Source organism: Argiope bruennichi, chromosome 8 (genome assembly GCF_947563725.1).
Source record: "Argiope bruennichi chromosome 8, qqArgBrue1.1, whole genome shotgun sequence".
Taxonomy (NCBI): Eukaryota; Metazoa; Arthropoda; class Arachnida; order Araneae; family Araneidae; genus Argiope; species Argiope bruennichi.
The window spans coordinates 59,683,765-59,701,434 of NC_079158.1; the positions used below are offsets into that span (position 1 = coordinate 59,683,765).

The 17,670-nt window shown below is 29.1% G+C and overlaps 1 protein-coding gene across 3 annotated transcripts in view; it reads left to right on the forward strand.

Annotated features, from left to right (window-relative positions):
• LOC129981000 (histone-lysine N-methyltransferase SETDB1-like) overlaps positions 1 to 17,670 on the forward strand; it is a 111,315-nt gene that overhangs the window by 30,818 nt on the left and 62,827 nt on the right. For all 3 annotated transcript variants that reach the window (XM_056091575.1, XM_056091574.1, XM_056091576.1), the window contains one exon: positions 5,007 to 5,074. In XM_056091575.1, the coding sequence (XP_055947550.1) occupies positions 5,007 to 5,074 (68 nt within the window). The remainder of the gene's footprint in view (positions 1 to 5,006; positions 5,075 to 17,670) is intronic.

The window sequence follows — 17,670 nt, forward strand, 5'->3', positions numbered from 1 at the left end:
CTGATTGGGATTAAAAATGTCGGAATTTATTGATTTGTGTCTCCCCAAATAACTAACTATTGTTTTAATAGAGGTCTTTGGAGATGAACTCGTAAAATATCCTCGCCCGTTGGTGTACTTACTTGAGAGTTTCTGAATTCATAGTATATGTACCACTATTGGTACATTATATTATTTAGGGTACTACAATTTTTATATAAATAATTAAAATGAATGTAAAATGTTCATTTATTATGTAGTTTCCTCTTTATTATTTAGAAACATTTTTACTGCAATCCTTTTCTATAAAATGGCGTCTATGGCGGCGACCATACTGGCCATATACTAGCTACGATTAGTTGAACTTTTTAAACACCTCTAACCCATTATATCTTTGCAAAATTGGATTTTATACCATGCTATTAATTAAACTTATTAATAGGATACAATTAGAGTAAGATTTGAAACTAAAGCTGGCTCGCTAAAACTGTTTACAGTGAAACACGATCGCCCATCGCATTAATCTTCATCTTTAATAATTCTTTATATGTATTATTACTCACTATTTACGACACTATATTTATACTTTATTATAATTTGAAACTTTTAATTATATAAACGAATAGAACTAAGTATTCTAAAGTGAAGTATTTTATACTTGAACTATGAACACTTCATTCGGAATTTTTTTTTTTAATCAGAATTTTTTAAAATTCTTATTTATATGGTTTCAGAAACCCCTGACTTACAACTATATCCAGAGTAATTATAATGAACCATATGATGTTAATTCTTATAAATTGTTGAATTTTCTTTTTATCGGTCGTATAATTTCTTAATATAATTGGCAGTGTATTTTTAAGTATATTTTTATCATTCGATGTTCAAAAATGATGCAATTCGTTGAGCATATAAGAGAAATTAACGAATCATTTTATTCTGGCTCTCTATTTATGGGTGGCCGGCCAGCTGCATGCATTGATGGAAATGGCATGCAAGTAGCAGGGCTAGGTGGGATTCTTAAGCCAATAACTTTTGCCAATTTTTGTTTTCCCATGTATTAATTTTGTTGTCAACATCTCTTTCACTCAAATAAATCAAGGCCTATAATATACGTTAACGTTTCAATGGACGGTATTATTCGCCGATATCTAACATAGCATATTCAGACTGCATTTAAACTTATGTATTATCTATACTTATATAAAGCTCATTGTGTGTATTATCTATATATATATAAAGCTCAATGTGTGTGTTGGCGCTCTACAGGCCAGGCCATTTGACCTACAGCTACCAAATTTGGTACATGTATACCTTAGAGGTCGGGAATGTGCACCTAGGGTCCCTTTTTTTGAATATTTAATTAGAATTTTAATTATAAATTAAAAACTAACTTTCCCGCCCAAAAATCTTCCATTTCCCCCCACCGCCAAATGAGTAAGGCTTCAGTTTTTTTTTTCCCCAACAGTAATGAGGCTAGGGTTAACATTTTTCGGCCGATTATTTCAAACGATTCTGTTTATTTTCTTAATGTTTGATGCATTTAAAATTAAACATTGTTAATGAATCGATCTTTCAGATTCATTCTGAAGTACTTTTGAATTAAAATAACACAGAATGAAGGAAATTAAAAATGTCTAATCTGCATAGCGTTACCCGAACTGACGTAGAAAAATTCACGCATTTGCGTTGCCGTAACTGGCGTTGAAAATTCACGCATGCACATTGTGTTCTGATTGTTGACAATATTATCAACGGATGATTCTTGAGATTTAAATTATTTTTAGGTTAGTTGCATGCTTTTGTAATTAAATTGTATTTATGTTATATATTTTTTGTATATGCTTATAGTTTTAAGTACGTCGTTTTTTATGTAGTTTTTTTAAACCTGTTTTCGACCGATTATTTTAAACGATTCATTTTATTTTCTTAGTGTTTGATGCATTTAAAATGAAACATTGTTAATGAATCGATCTGTTCATGATGAATCTGAGAAAATTTTGTTGACAAATTCTTGAGACATTACATAAATTAAGAAAGATATTCTTTAGTGCCCATAAAGTTTAAACTCTCAGTGACTCTGTTATCATTAATCATATTATTAAAAAAATGCCTTGTTTCAGTAAAAAATATTATTATATTAATTGCAGATTGATTCTTTCCACTTTAATTTAAAGCATAAATTCTACGGGAGCTAACAGAAAATTTAGAGATACATATTACGTTATGACTGAAGGCCTTTATAATATTATGAGTAAATTATATGACTATCAAAATTTGAAGTTTTAAAATATTTTGATGAAGAATCTATTAAAGTAGGAATTGCGTAAAATATTTAATTATTAAAATTTAATCGAACATTAAGATTGGTGAACCAGCTGGTCGCCAAAGGCGGCTAGTATATAATAAACTATAAAGAAAAAAAAAACTTTGGAGAGTTATCTCCTATGCGCCATCAATCGAAATATAAGCATATTACACTATTGAGAGCTGTGTTACAAGAATTAAGAAATAATATTCTATACGTTATTTAAGACTTTTGTTAACAATTCTTTCTGTTCTTTCTCCTTTTCTGAACTAATAAAGAAGAAAGGATTTGGATATGCTGATGTTTGGCGCGAGTTTGATGATTCTTTATTACGTATATACAAAAATGTTTAACTTCATAGTATACTTCAACTGAATGGCACATTTACTTCTTACTGGTAGTGAAGAGAATTCAACATGTAATTTGGATCTTGATCGATTTGGTCCAAAAACTTATGCAATTTACAAATCTTTTGCAAAGCCACATAACAATTTTTTAAAAAGAATTTTTAGTTCATATATAGTACCTATGCACGAATATCCAAAATTTAATATAGAGAGATTTTGTTGATAACTTAGCTAAAATTATTATTTAAATTTAGTTACGATTTGGCATTCTTAATGTAATAGTATCATTAAATCTTAATACCAAATTTAATTTATTATCTTTAAGAAGGGTCCAGATTTAAACATCTCATTGGTAAAGAAGTTATGGAAGTATGAAAACTGCTTTGTCATCAAGAATAAGTAGGCATACGAAAATTTGAAACTCTAGAACATTAAGGAACGATTTGAAATGCGATTACAGAATTCCATCTTTACGAATTTGAAAAAAATGAAATTAATTAAAAAGCTGTAATTAATTAGCAGTTGTAGTCATTGAACTGTTGCTGCAGAATCCATCTTGGATTACAATAAGCGGGCTAATTATAAAACGTTTAACTCGAACTGTTCGTGAAGAACTATTTGCACTTCCCGCTGGAAATATAACGTCATTTAACTGTTCTTTATCATAGATTTCACCGTGACGTCACATCTTAAGGTGCACATTTGGATTCCAAAAATAAATTGGCGTTGCATATTTGACATGTATCACGTGCGCATGAATTCCATCTCATTTTTGCAGGAGCATTTGTGGATGAAGAATAACAATCTATAAAGACAGCTAGTCGCATACCATGAAAGGTCAAGTACGGGCGAATGAAATTTAACCTGAAAATATTGCGCAATCTCAAACTGGCTTTCTCTCTCCTTAAAACTGTTCGAAAAGAACAGGTTGATTTAACTCGTCTTTCAACTTTTTCAAGGATTTTCCAATTTATTAGCTCCGTAGTCTATATTGATCGCTAATGTCTGTAACAAGGACATTTTGCACTCAATGGGAATGTTAGAATTTATGACTTTAAGTCTTTTTGGAAACGGACCTCAGAAAGACGCGAATGTAAAATATTTCGCATAGTCGCAAAAGGAATATTTCATTCACAGTAATATTTAATGGATTGAATAATGTATGATATGGACAAACATAAATTAAAACTAATTGACATATTTCATATTTAATTTTTGGAATAAAATCTAAATGTTATTCATGATATGAGGTATTTTAGATGTTGATAGCGTTTAAAAATTGTTCAGTTGGTTTAGATCATTTCACGTCACATTTCAATGATTTTTCAAATTAAAAGTCTGTGATCAAATTAAAAAAAAAAAATCTTGAGTCCTTCCATTGAAATGACGTATCTAAAATTCTTGTGCATAAGAATATGGATACCGATGTTTTCGTAAACAAACGCTCATTAAACTTATATACAAATTTTAACGTCAAAGAATCTTCGATAGGAAATATATAAAAAAATTAATATAATTGCATTTTTTTATCATCTGAAATTTTATTTCTTAGGTAAAATAAATAATACAAAATCTATTTATCGTTTGCATTTTGTTTTTAATTAAAATGAGGAAAATCTTTTGAAATTTTAATAATTTGTAGTATCCTGTAATTGGAGATTGTTTCAGACGATTTGTTAATATCTTAGAAATATAATGTTTTTCTAAAAACTATTAATAATTTATAAAGAATGATACGGAATTTAAATATTATAAATGGCAACTTAAATAGCTTTTTTTTTAATTGAAAGTAGGAATTTTCAACAATCAATTTGAATCTCCATCTCCTGTTAAAAATCAAGCTGTGAAGTTTTGAATCAATTTTTAAATAACCGAAAATATCAAAATAATTTTCAAGTTACAGAAGCATATTTCACTATCAGTAAGGTAAAATAAATATTATTTTGATATCTCTTTCTCATGTTTTGTCTTTTTGAAAAGTCAGTCCATTAAATAAATCTTAAAGTGGCCATGCTGTTACTTGCTTAATGAAGACATCTTTTTTAATAAAACTTTAACTATAATCTTCCTTATACATCAGACTATTTGTTGAGCAGAATTTGCAAAATTCTATTTAATAATATAGTTTCCTATAGAGGAAAAAAGCATTTCAGTTGTATTTATACATATTGCTGGATTGTAAGTGTTGCATTACATTTGCTTATTTAAATTACTTTTTTTTTATTGGAATTATTTTTTTCGTGAATAAATCGAATTTTTTATTGCAGTTCCGCTGCTTCGAATTAACCAGGTTCTATTGTACAATGCTATAGATCGTAAGAAATCGTATGTGTAAATATGAGGACTTTTCTAAAAATATGTTTCTTTTTCAGAATAAATGATTCTAAAATGCCTGCCTTTCAATCATTAAATTCGGAGTGTATGATGGAAGTCGATGAGGGTAAGTATTAAAAAAAATAATAATAATTTTGGTGGATATTCGACGTAATTTTTTTCATCTAATATAAAATATAAAACAGGAAAGTACATGTATATGTGTGTCTGTTTCCTTCTATCACAAGAATTAATCTTATAGGTCATAATAAATGACATGAAACTTGTACATAATCATTGTAGGATCCATTTCTACATCAACGAAATTTCAGATTTCAATATTGTTTCGTAATATAATTAATTAAATAATAGATTTAGCTAATTTCGTCGTTTTTGCTAATTTTCATCAATAAATTCTGAAATAATAACCAAATTTTTGTGTCCGCCATCTTTAAGAGCGAACAGTTATCTTTTTAACCCATCGAGCGCCGGCTGTCTAGCTTAAGAATGTTCTTAAAACGGCGGCAGTCAAAATAATGGATGAACACAATTTACTAGAAAAGAAATTGGCAGAACGTTCGTAAACCGGCCTGGTATGTTTTTACTTTCCCCCGACCATTAACAGCAGGGTGTAAACTTTCCCGCTTCTCGACTATCACGTCCCCCTAAACACCGGGGATTTTGAATAGTACTGACCGATTAATCAAGTAATAAATCTGTCAACGCAAGGCAATTGCCATGCGGTTTTTCAACTCAGAATTTGGTTTTCGCTCTGAAGACTAAGAACTTCTCTTTTAATCTGCAATATTTGCAAAAAATAGAATTTGTTCAAAAATAAATTCCGCATAAATTCACAAATAAATAAAAAATTCCGCAATATGATTTTATAATTTTTTTTAAGTAATAGAAAAATTTGTTTAATAAATGATTTAGAGGAATTACCATTTATCAAATTGCATTACGAATATAATATATTCTTTTTACTGACATTCAGAGAATTTTACTTAAGTTTCATCTAATTTTTAGTTTTAAGCATTTTACTCGTATATTTGGTATACGAAAAGAAAATAGCATTGCATATTATATATATATATATATATATATATATATATATATATATATATATATATATATATATATATATATAATATTGTTTTCTGATTAAAACAGATTGTAAAAAATTTATTTTTAATGATTTAATAATACGTAATAGTAAAAATACTACGTTCATTTCGGAAAATATAATCTGTTATTGAAAATTTTTAAATAAAAATTTGCATGATTTTTTTTTGTTTTAGATTTTTGTTTCCTATTCCATTGTTTTATAATTTTCAGAACTTAAAAAAATCTTTGGTCAATATATAGTAGGTGAATATTTTATTGATAATATGTTTATGAAAATATTATTAACTTGAATATTTTTGACATATTATCTTATTTTGAAATAATTAAAGCAATAAGGTAAGATGATACGTTTTTAAAGATAATTTTAATGCTGAAATATGAAAACTTATTAATGCATCCATTTACTCACGAGGTTTATATCTGATAAAAATTATCATTTCATTCATATTTTTAGTAGGTGAATATTTTGAATGGCAATTTCTTATATCATTCCTAATCTTCTCACAAATCTTGATAAAAAGGACTCAAAGTCAGCGCAAAAATAATTTCCTAAATCCATGCATTTCTCTGCCGACAAATATTGGAAAGAAACCTTTCCTTCATTTAACTCCATCAATGAACTCAAAATTTAAATTGTACCCATTTTATTAAGTTACAACATTATGATTTTTTGTGAAAATTCGTAAATTATGAAATCTCGCAGATAAAAATGAGACTTAGCTGCATATATCGAATAATTAAGAATTACCCCTTTCAGACCGGTACTTCCATGCTCTTCATGTCTGAACAATTCAAACGAATTTCATTGGCAACATTTATAATATATTTCACTTCATGTGAATTTCAAAAAACGGATGCACAATAAAATAAAAGAAAAACAATCTAGAGTAGGTAATCATAACTTCAGCGAAGTTTAAAAACCCGTGAGTGAAAAATAAGGTTTTTATTTCATTTCAACAATAAAAGTACTTGCTATAAATTTTGGCACATTAATTAAAATAAAACAAATTATAGATATTAATGAATCTGTAATAGTTTTGCCAGTTTGTGGAGGAAGGACAGAGTTCTTCATTTAAAGGATTTTATCCTCCGGTCACAAAAATTGGATGGAAGAAAAGTGGCTTAACAATGACATTACATATTAAGAAGATTGCGCTAAATCAGAAATAGTATATGTAAGTTATTTTATATATATAAGAAAAATAGAGAGAAGCGTGAATTTTAACGTCATAGAATTAATTAGCAAAGACTGGGTCGGAGAATCATGTTGGTGTGGTAAAGCAACAAGTTATTGGTGGTCTAGTCACAGATGACTCATTGGGGTCACATGATGTTAAAATCTTATCATCTGTAACTATTTTTTATCAAAGCAAAAGGTAAGATTCACACATAGCTTTTAAAAAATTCAAAAGCTAATATTTTTGTAAATTATTAATTTTTAAAGCATGACAAAAATTTTAATTAGAATTTTCCCGGGGTAATTCAAAGAAAAAAAAATTAATTATTTTGAAATTTGTATATCAATTTATCGAATTTATGTATATTTTACATCAGTATATTTCATTATGAAAGGAAAGAAATTATGGAAGTGAAATTAAATTGTCTTTATTGTTGCTTCTATTGTTGATATCAAGATATGATTCAACTTATTCTTTAATGTTGAGTATGTTTCAGTGGTATGCTTTTGTTAAAAAAATTGTTATACTTTAGATAAAGTTCAAGTGCAAAATCAAGCATTGGTGAAAAAATTTTAGCTCATTTTTAAAAATTGCTATTAGGACCGGCCTTAGGAGGTGCATTACAAATAAATTTCCTAAAGGAAGCAATTTTTCTATTGGAAACAATCTTTACTAGTGTCTGATCAATAGCCGAATTTCAACCAAAATATAAACCAATTTAGTAATAAAATCCATTTGCATTATATTAGTGAACAGAGAAATCGATTTTTTTTATTTTACTTGTTAGTTATTAATTATTATTAAATATATTAAGAAGTACGTCTTTAAATGTTCTATGAAAAAAACTTTAATAAATATGAAAATCAAAAATGATAGAGCACACAATTTTTTGAACCAAAATTTGAACTTGAATAAAGAGCAAAACTTTAAAACTTTTTTCATAGATTATTGCCATAATACCGACGTTAATTTTATAAAAAGAACAGTGCTTTCAAGAGTGATGAATAAATCTTTTGAATCCAAGACTCATAAATTTCAAGAATGGTAAAGATTAAAAGAAATTCTCGTAACATCCTTCAAGAATTCTTTCGTGTCTTGCTGAATGCCTAGCAAGGGAAAATATCCTCCCTTTCAATGCAAAATTAGTACTTCTATTGTACAATTTGCCTGGAGCATGTTTTATATAACCCATTTTGAGACACAAATGTTTCTTCAATAGGCTATTGTCGCCAGATATAACGCTTCTCTTTGTAACGTAACTCGGGCAACTGTTAGCACTAAACCACCCGACATTACGGACAAGCCGAAAAACTACTTTCACATAGAGAAACACTTGCACTTTCTTACGGAATACTAACAATTGAACAGAACCGAAATCCATAGAAATAATAATAATAAAAAAAATATTCTTGAGATAATCTGTGAGAAGTTTCTCTTAAAACACATTGCACAGTAAAACGATAAATGAACCATGGTGGTAATAAAACAGAATATTATGCATTTACACCACATCGGTCCAACTCTTCGACATTGTTCCAAGCAAATAGGAATGGTTCCATTATGTCTTCATTGAGAGTAGACAGTAGATAGTAAAAATGTTGCTGACTGTTATCAATTGACGGGTTGCATATTCTCTACAAAATGTCATCCAAGAAATCTGAAAAATCGAAGCAGCATTAAAAAAAAAAAAAAAAAAAAAAAAAAAAAATCCTTTTAGAGAGGGGAAGGGGCTCTCTAAATAAATCCTTTATCACTTTTTATTGCCTCTGCTTTCTTATTGGCCACATGTTCAAATTCTAATTTCTCATTGGTATTTTCTTCATAACAGCTTGACTTATATAGGCATTCACCAGGATTCTTATTCTTAGATTTTAAATCCAAAGGCTCTTAAGTTTTGCTGGCTATAGTTTTCTGTTTGAAAGGTCTAGCAACTCGAGGGAAGTGCACTGCGCAGGGAACTTGAGTAGACCTTATTAATATTTATTTAATTAAATAAATGTTGATTGCTTTAATGAAAGATTTTATCATCCAGTTTCTTTAATATGTTATTGAAATTTGCAATTGAATTCCTGCAGTCAAAGTAATTAATATTATATTTATGAGAAAATTGATGAGCTTAATATGGATTCAAATTCTGACTATTCTGACTGTGATGAATTAATGTTATCGTCTGAAGATGAATACTCTGAAAGTGAATCTGACGATGATACTTTAAATGCGGCTCGCTGTTGGTGTCCTATTGACTTGCAAGCACTTTCACCTGCTCCTCCAAATTTTCAATTTACTTCGACTCCTGGTATCAGTTCAGCGGCAAAAAATTTCCTCGGGGACTCAGATGATCCGATGATGTTTTTCAGCATATTTTTTGATAATGCAGTGATGAGTTTCATTATGGAAGAAACAAATAGATACGCCGAAGACTTTTTCAACAAAACCGATTTGACACCATCATCGAGAGCATTAAATTGGAAAAATACGGATATAAAAGAGTTACATCTATTTTTTGGTTTACTTTTACTTCAAGGAATAATGCCAAAATCTGTGGAAGCAACGTACTGGAGCATAAGACCCATTTTAAACACTCCTTTCTTTGGACAAATCATGAGTGAGAAAAGATTCAGTTTGCTAATGAAATTTCTTCATTTTGAGAATTCAGATGAATTCAATAAAAATACGCATCCAAATGCAAAGTTAAGAAAAATTTTTGATATCCATAACATGCTGGTTGAGAGATTTAAATCTGCTTATACACCCAATCAATCTGTAACAATAGACGAGTCTTTGCTTGCTTTCAAGGGTTTACTTGCATGGAAGCAATACATTCCAACTAAAAGAGCTAGATTCGGAATTAAATTTTTCCAACTCTGTGAATCAGAAAGCGGTTACATTTGGAATTCTATTATCTATACCGGTAAAGGAACCCTTTTCATGGAAGAATACGAACAATTTGGATTATCTACAAAATGTGTACTGACTTTAATCCATGAACTTAAAAATAAAGGATATCAGCTAACAACAGACAATTTTTATACTTCTCCGGAAGTGGCCGAAATTCTTCTTCAATATAAAACTGATTTGATAGGAACTGTTAGAGGAAACAGAAAAGGGTTACCGGTGGAATTTAAGAACACAAAATTGAAAAAGCATGAATTGAAAGCATTTCAAAAGGGAAAAATTATGGTACTACAGTGGAAAGACAAGAAGGTTCTAACAATGCTAAGTACCATTCATAATGCTGCATTAGTTAGTGTTGAATCAAAAATATCCACTACAACCAAACAAAAGCCTAAGGTGGTAGTCGATTATAATAGATCTATGGGAGGAGTTGATAAGTCGGATCAGTGCTTAGCATACTATTCTTCACCCAGAAGCCGACAAAGGAAATATTACAAAAAAATATTTCGACATCTACTTGACCAGGCTGTGTGGAATGCTTTTCTGCTTTATAAAAAAAATGGAGGAAATGTAAATCATCTGGAATTTAGAATGCGATTGATAGAGAGATTATGTGAGGAAGGAAGAGGATTACCATCGTCTAAAGTCCCAAAGAGTATTGAAAATGTGGGAAGATTGACGGGCAGACATTTTCCGTCTTTAGTTGCTCCAACAGAAAACAAAAAATACTCTGCTAGGAGATGTGTCGTGTGTTGCTCAAAAACAAATGCAAATGGTAAAAGAGTGAGAAGAGAAACACGTTTTGAATGTGTAATCTGCAAAGTGGGTTTATGCGCTGCTCCATGTTTTGAGATATATCACACTCAATCTGTTTTTTAAATTTCCTTACATGTAATTGCAGTGGATGAAATATTGTAAAACTTGCTCATGATCACATTTATCTTTCAAATATTGAATTATGCCTTTTTATAAATTTCATCTAAAAATTTTGCTGTATTTTAAGTTCGTATTTTTTTTTTTCAGTATTTATAGCTTCATGTTAATATTCTCACTTTTAAGAATTCTGTAATGATACGTGGAATTTGGCAGTTATTTTCTAATTTTGTCACTTTTCAAAGAAAGTATACAAACTATTTCTGATGAAAAACTTTTAATAATCGCTTAATTATTTTTTTAAAAATATTTCTAGTAAAAAATAAACAGATTTTATGCAGTACTGTTTGTGTTATATTTATTAATCTTAGAAATTTTATTATATTTAAAATTTCTTCTAGAAGACATTTTAAAATATTTATATTCTACAGATTATCAGCAGCTTTGTTGCAGATATATATAAAAAAATGTATCATCTGTTAGGTAGTAACTTTTATTTATAATTGCATTCATTTACTTTCATTTTTAAGTTTGCATGTAAATCAGTATTCATTATTAAGTTCTGAATCCACAGCCTTGGGATACGTTCAAACAGCTAGAAATCGTATCAGCCTTTAAATGCATTTGTTTAATTTCATTAAATAGCTAATACTGTTTTAATGCAAAGCAATAATTATAATCACACAGATACAATTTATTCTTTCCATTTTTCAAAGCAATATCTATTAAATTCACTCATCATCGAATTTTGTTGAATATAAATAAATATTTCTATAATAGTTCCCCATTTATTAAATATATTTTCTTTCTTTCATATAATAAACTTTTTTAAATAGTCCTTATTATTTCTATGTTATTTTTTTTTTTTTTCATTTATACTTTTCGCAGCCCGTCACAAGACACAAAACTTCTTCCCATTTCAATGTGGTTTTTTTATAGAGATTTTAAATATATATTTATAATATAATTATATATTTTAAAAATATAATTTCTAATTGTTTTTTTTAAATATTTATAAAAGAAACGTTTTTTACCTTCCCGAGCCCCTTTCCCGAAAAAAAGACAAATATGATTTGCAAAAAGCAGTAAACAGCGCTTGTATTAAAATAGTGAAATAAAAAATAATATTAAGCAGTAAAAAGAATAATAGTAACAACATTTATTAAGATACTTTAAATAAAAACGTTTAAAATAATTAAAAACACTTTTACTATAGTTCACTCTAAACTATAAAAAATAAATATATAATTAGATCCAAAAGTTTTCAAATGTGCCTTTCATTACGTATTAAATACTTCGCCAAAATCTATATACAAAGCCTAAGCAATAATTAAAATTACATTTATAAATAAATATTTGTCTCGATTAATAAGTGGAATGAAAATAAATTTTAAAAAATTATATAAGGATTTTTTTTATATTTTACTGCGTTTTAAAAAATGTATTATTAAAAGTTCAAACGTATTTTTTTAATATTTCATCAACCAAGTACTGAAAATTCAAATCTGTTTTTGCGAGCTAATCACAGTCATTAACTGTTATACATGATTATGACATGTAAATATGAGGGATTCCCTACCTTTAATAAGTATGATAGTTTTCACCTGTATATTAAATTTGCTGTGAAATAATGAAATATTCAAATCAATAATGAAGTATACAGCTCATAACACCAATCGATCCTGCAATCGTGAATTCTTGCGAAGAACGTTATTTCCACTTCTCGTGAGTTCATTCCCCTAATTGGAGGGACCACCCAAATTCTAACTGTCAGCGAAAACCACAAAATGACCTTAACAAGCAGATGACCCACCTCGTTTATTGCCTTTAAGGGGGAAAGCATTGACGATTTTCTACGTTGGAGCCGGGATTCAAACAGTTTGCGGAAAGCAACTTCCTACGTTCCAGCCGGGATTCGAACGACACGTTGGAACGACTTCCTACGTTCCAGCCGGGATTCGAAAGATACGTTGGAGCGACTTTCTACGTTCCAGCCGGTTGAAGAGTTAAAGATAAATTTTCTTTAATTTTTATAAAATTTCTGATAAATTAAACCTAATTTATAACAATACTTTCTGATGTTTTATTTAAATATAAACCAATTTTTTTGTTTCATTAACTGCGACTTTTTCCACGATTAAAATTATGGTCAAAATATTAGTTTCTATGAACATAACTAGGAGGCAGAAGTTTTTTTACTCCTTTTATGTCGCAGCATGTGAATCTTAATTTGCACGCAGAGAAATCCAATGACGCTAATTTAATTGTCCTCGACAGTTTAATTTTCACATATTTTTAAAAGCAGAAGTTTAGTTGAGTTGAAGAGAAGAAGTTGCTAAAAAGTTGAGCTGAAGTTATTAATAAGTCATATAAGGTTACTGAGCCTTGTTCCTATCACAGAAAGGGAATCCAATGAGAAAAAGAATTCCATAATGCGTTTTTCCAATCAGCCATGCAAGCACAAAAAAGAAGGAAATTGTACTATGGATCATGATAATAAGAGCCATGATGAAGAGGAACTTCTGTTATCGACGTTGTAATAACGGTTAAGAGGAAATGAAGTCCTAAAAGTTGCTAGACTCATGCCAAACGGTTCAGACAATTGGCACAAAACGAAGAGAAGTTTCTTTCTCGCCTGCGAAGGCAAATTTCTTTTCAAACCAAAAGAAAAAAAAAAAAAAAAAAAAAACCCCGAGTAATAAGGAATAACGAAAATTTTAATCAATATGAACAAACACTCGAAGCGGCGCTAGCATGTAATGCTATAAGTAAACAGTGTCACTTTGGAAACAGTTTAGAAACGAAAGATTTAAACTACAAGCCGATGAAATTCGTAATCACAATGAACAAAATTCAAAGCCAGGGTTGGATTCACATTCAGCAGTTATAAGATTTCAGTAAGTCACGCATGCACAGAAAGAAGATTGCGTATGCGCTGAAAGAGCGGACAATACCAAATTCTTGTCTCGGCGACAAGTATTTGATACTGCATAGTTTCTGCGCATGCGTGGTCTTACCGGATGGTCTGTAACTGGTTGAATGTAAAACCTACTTCAATTTCAAAAAGTTTTTTCCTCACTGCCTTGTTTTCGGCATTACACCCTTCAAGATAGACTAAGTAGGTGTGGGTCTATTCTAATCACCATCAGTGGCTGAAATCAAATCGGAGCAACCATGCTTTTCACACAGATAATTGTGCATTGCTTGCTCCCTAAATAGCAACCCAAGAAATCTATTTCATGGTCGAACCCCTGTATATCAAACTTTAAAAACAATCGACATCTAAAAATTTTCATATATGGAAATCCCGGCAAACATAAATACAGTGAACAGTTTTTTAATCATATTCACATTATTACATTTTCTGTGTATGCCCTTTCAATAATGAGAAATAAATGTAAAAATGCATCAAATTCAACATAATGTATATATAATAACCCTTCTACTTCAAAAATATTCGACATCTAAAAATTTTGATGTATCTCAACATCTTAGACCTCCTTGAGTTAGAAGACATATTTTTTGGCATTATATCTGTCCGTCTGTGACAAAGATTACTCAGAAACGCTAGTTGAGATAGTTGATAAAATTCAGTAAGCAGATTTCACATCTATAGTATAGACATATTTCAAACTTTGAGCCGAATCCGAGGGACTAACTGTCTCTCGGTCTGTGCTTTCAAAAGCATGTAATAAATGCGATAACTGTAAAACGCAATGATTTAAATATATCATATTTGGTATGTGTTTTTGTGTCGAAACTGTACTTCTGTATCAAATATTGACTTGCCTAAAACATAAATTCGATTTTTGGGTATTATTAATCATATTTTAATATTATTATTACCCCTTTGGCGCGTTTTTTTGGGACTAATCTCCGAAATACGCGCCAAGGTTCACACTACAGATTCATTAAAAATGCTTTGCTTAAAAATCTTTGTGAGAGAGTATGCGAGAAAATTTTAGGAAGACCACTTCCGCTATTTCGATTTATGATATTTGGATATCTAATTGCAAAAATCTGATTTTTTTTTTGCTTATTTAGTAATTATTTGTAGAATAATTCGCCTGTAAAAATATTGTTAGATTTAGAACTTGAAATGATTACATGAAACGTGGTTGATGTCGACTATGGCATTTAATGAAAATGACGTAGAACCCTTTTTCATAGAATCAATAGATTTTAAGATTCAAAATTGTTTTCAAAATCCCATAAGTAGACAGACTATACAAATTATTATAACGATAAAATTTATGCAGACGGAAACTCTTGTTGATCTGAAAGCGTGGATTGGGAATGTATATTCATTCTTTTAAGCTCGTGTGTTGTTAGTCCCCCCCCCTTTTTTTTTGCCAATTGTTATGCCTATGTTTTAATTTTTTCCCCTTATTTTAAAAAAAATAAACGGAAACTATTTATGCTAAAAAAATATTGTAGATATATATGTGTAAAATAATATCCACTTATAATCTGCCATTGCTGTAATCTTTGGCTGGTGGAAAGAAAGAAATATTGACAACAGCAAATAATGTATAGAATAAATTTTTTTAACATTCTGTTTTTTAGGTTGGAATACTTTCTGCAAATGCAATGTTTACTAAGCACACTGGTGGATTAGTGACATTTATGAGACATTGCATATTATAAAACCCTCTTTTTTTAAGAGGTTTTTTTTAGTAAATTTATTTAACATTTTAGCACATTTTTAACATGTTAATGATTTATTTTAGTTTAATCTTTTTCATTTCATTAAGAATATGAACAATTAAACTTGATAAAATATTAATATTATCCAAATATTTTGTAATTTTTACATATTGTATTTACAAACTTATTGATGTGGCAATGGGATAAAAAAGTTTTTTTTAATCGATTTGCTTATGGCTCCTCTTTCATCTTATCAGCTCCAGGCAGCTGTTAATGGAAGTCCACCATTGATGAGGTAAACAGTTGGACTAGAGTTATCAAATTTGGCAGATAATTGCTTTTTTGGTATAAGTGTTCATTAAAAGAGGGATTTTTCAGGATTGATTATATTTTTAATTAATTATAAATAGTTGTAATTTCCATTTTTCAACTTGGGAAGATATTATAGGCACAAAAGACATCTTTACTCCAGTTTGAAACACAAAATTGATTTTTCCAGAAATACCCAATTTCACTTTGAAAATCTTTCTTTGGTTAATCTTCCAGATCCTCTGTATTAACATGGGGGATTCTCATATATCCTAGATACGCTTTTACAAAGTATAAATTTCTAAGAGACTAATTATTAGGTAGAAATCAAATAAACCTGATATATATATATTTATATATTGTTACTTCGATCAGTTCTTCCAACCCTAGTTCTGTTTTTCGTTTCACATTTAAATTTTAGCTTCCTTTGTAAAAAAATAATTTATTTGTTTAATGTCTTCTTACATAAGAGCGTTTGTCAGCTTTCGTAGATATTTCCTTCTAACTAGCTTTTTTTTTTGTCGACTGAATTATATTGATTACAGCTACTTTATTTTTAAAACTACAAGGAAAAGATGGTATAGCAAATATTTAGTCAACTGTCGCGCATACGTTTCAAATACAAATCGTAGATTCGCAGATGCCTTGAGTTTCGAACATTGACTAACACTTTTTTTTTTTAAAAGAGCTGCAAGAATAGCCACAGTCATGCTTTCGTGGAGCCCCGTAATAATAATAATAATAATAATAAATTATATATAATGCAAAATTTATCTTTAATGTGTCTCTCACATATTCTCGTTCACCGGGAAGCTAAAAGAATACTAGCTGCCTTTGGTGATCAGCTTTTCCGCCGAGATTTATTTTTTTAGGTTGTTTAAGTATTAATGTAATATGCACGTTTTATTTTTTTTCTGAAAAATTTCGCTCTGTAATTTGATAGGACCAAAAATGAATTTCACTTAATAAGCCAAAACAAATTATAATGCGCACAAATTAAAAAATGTTCGTGTAAAAAAAAAAAAAAAAAAAAAGAAAGAAAGAAAACGGAAGTGAAAATCGTTTAGAACTAATGTTCAAAGGAAGCATTTTTAAGTCTTAATTTTAATATTGGATAAAGCTAGCATTTGAATGTTTTTATGGAGTTTGTATTTTTAACAATAAAAAAGAATTGTTGCAAATTTTGTATTGCATTAATTATTAAAAATACGTGAATAACTTTTCAGAATTTGATATCATTAAAAAGAATTTCTTTTTGAGTTTTAAGATAATACAAAAATCATTTTTATGAGAGAGTAACTTTGGAAGATATGATCATCGATTTAAGTTGGTAAATCAGGTGATTAACCATCTGTCAATGATTAAGCCTAATTTCGCTCTTGATTAGGCTTTGTTTGACGTTTATTTGATTTCTTCTACATCTTTTTCTTCCTTGAATGAATAGAATTTTATTGAGCTTTATTCAGAATATTTCTAATAATATTTTAAGACTTCATAAATTAGCGAAGCAATGAATTAAGAGCTGTTGTAAAAACTGAGCTGATGTTCAAAAAACTATCTGAAACGTTTGCATGTTAATATATTTATATTTAAATGTTGTCATTCTACAATATATAATAAGAACGTTTTCTGTGCCAAACGTTAAGAGTTTTATCTATATGTAATTTCGAAATTAATTTCTAACACTAGAAATATT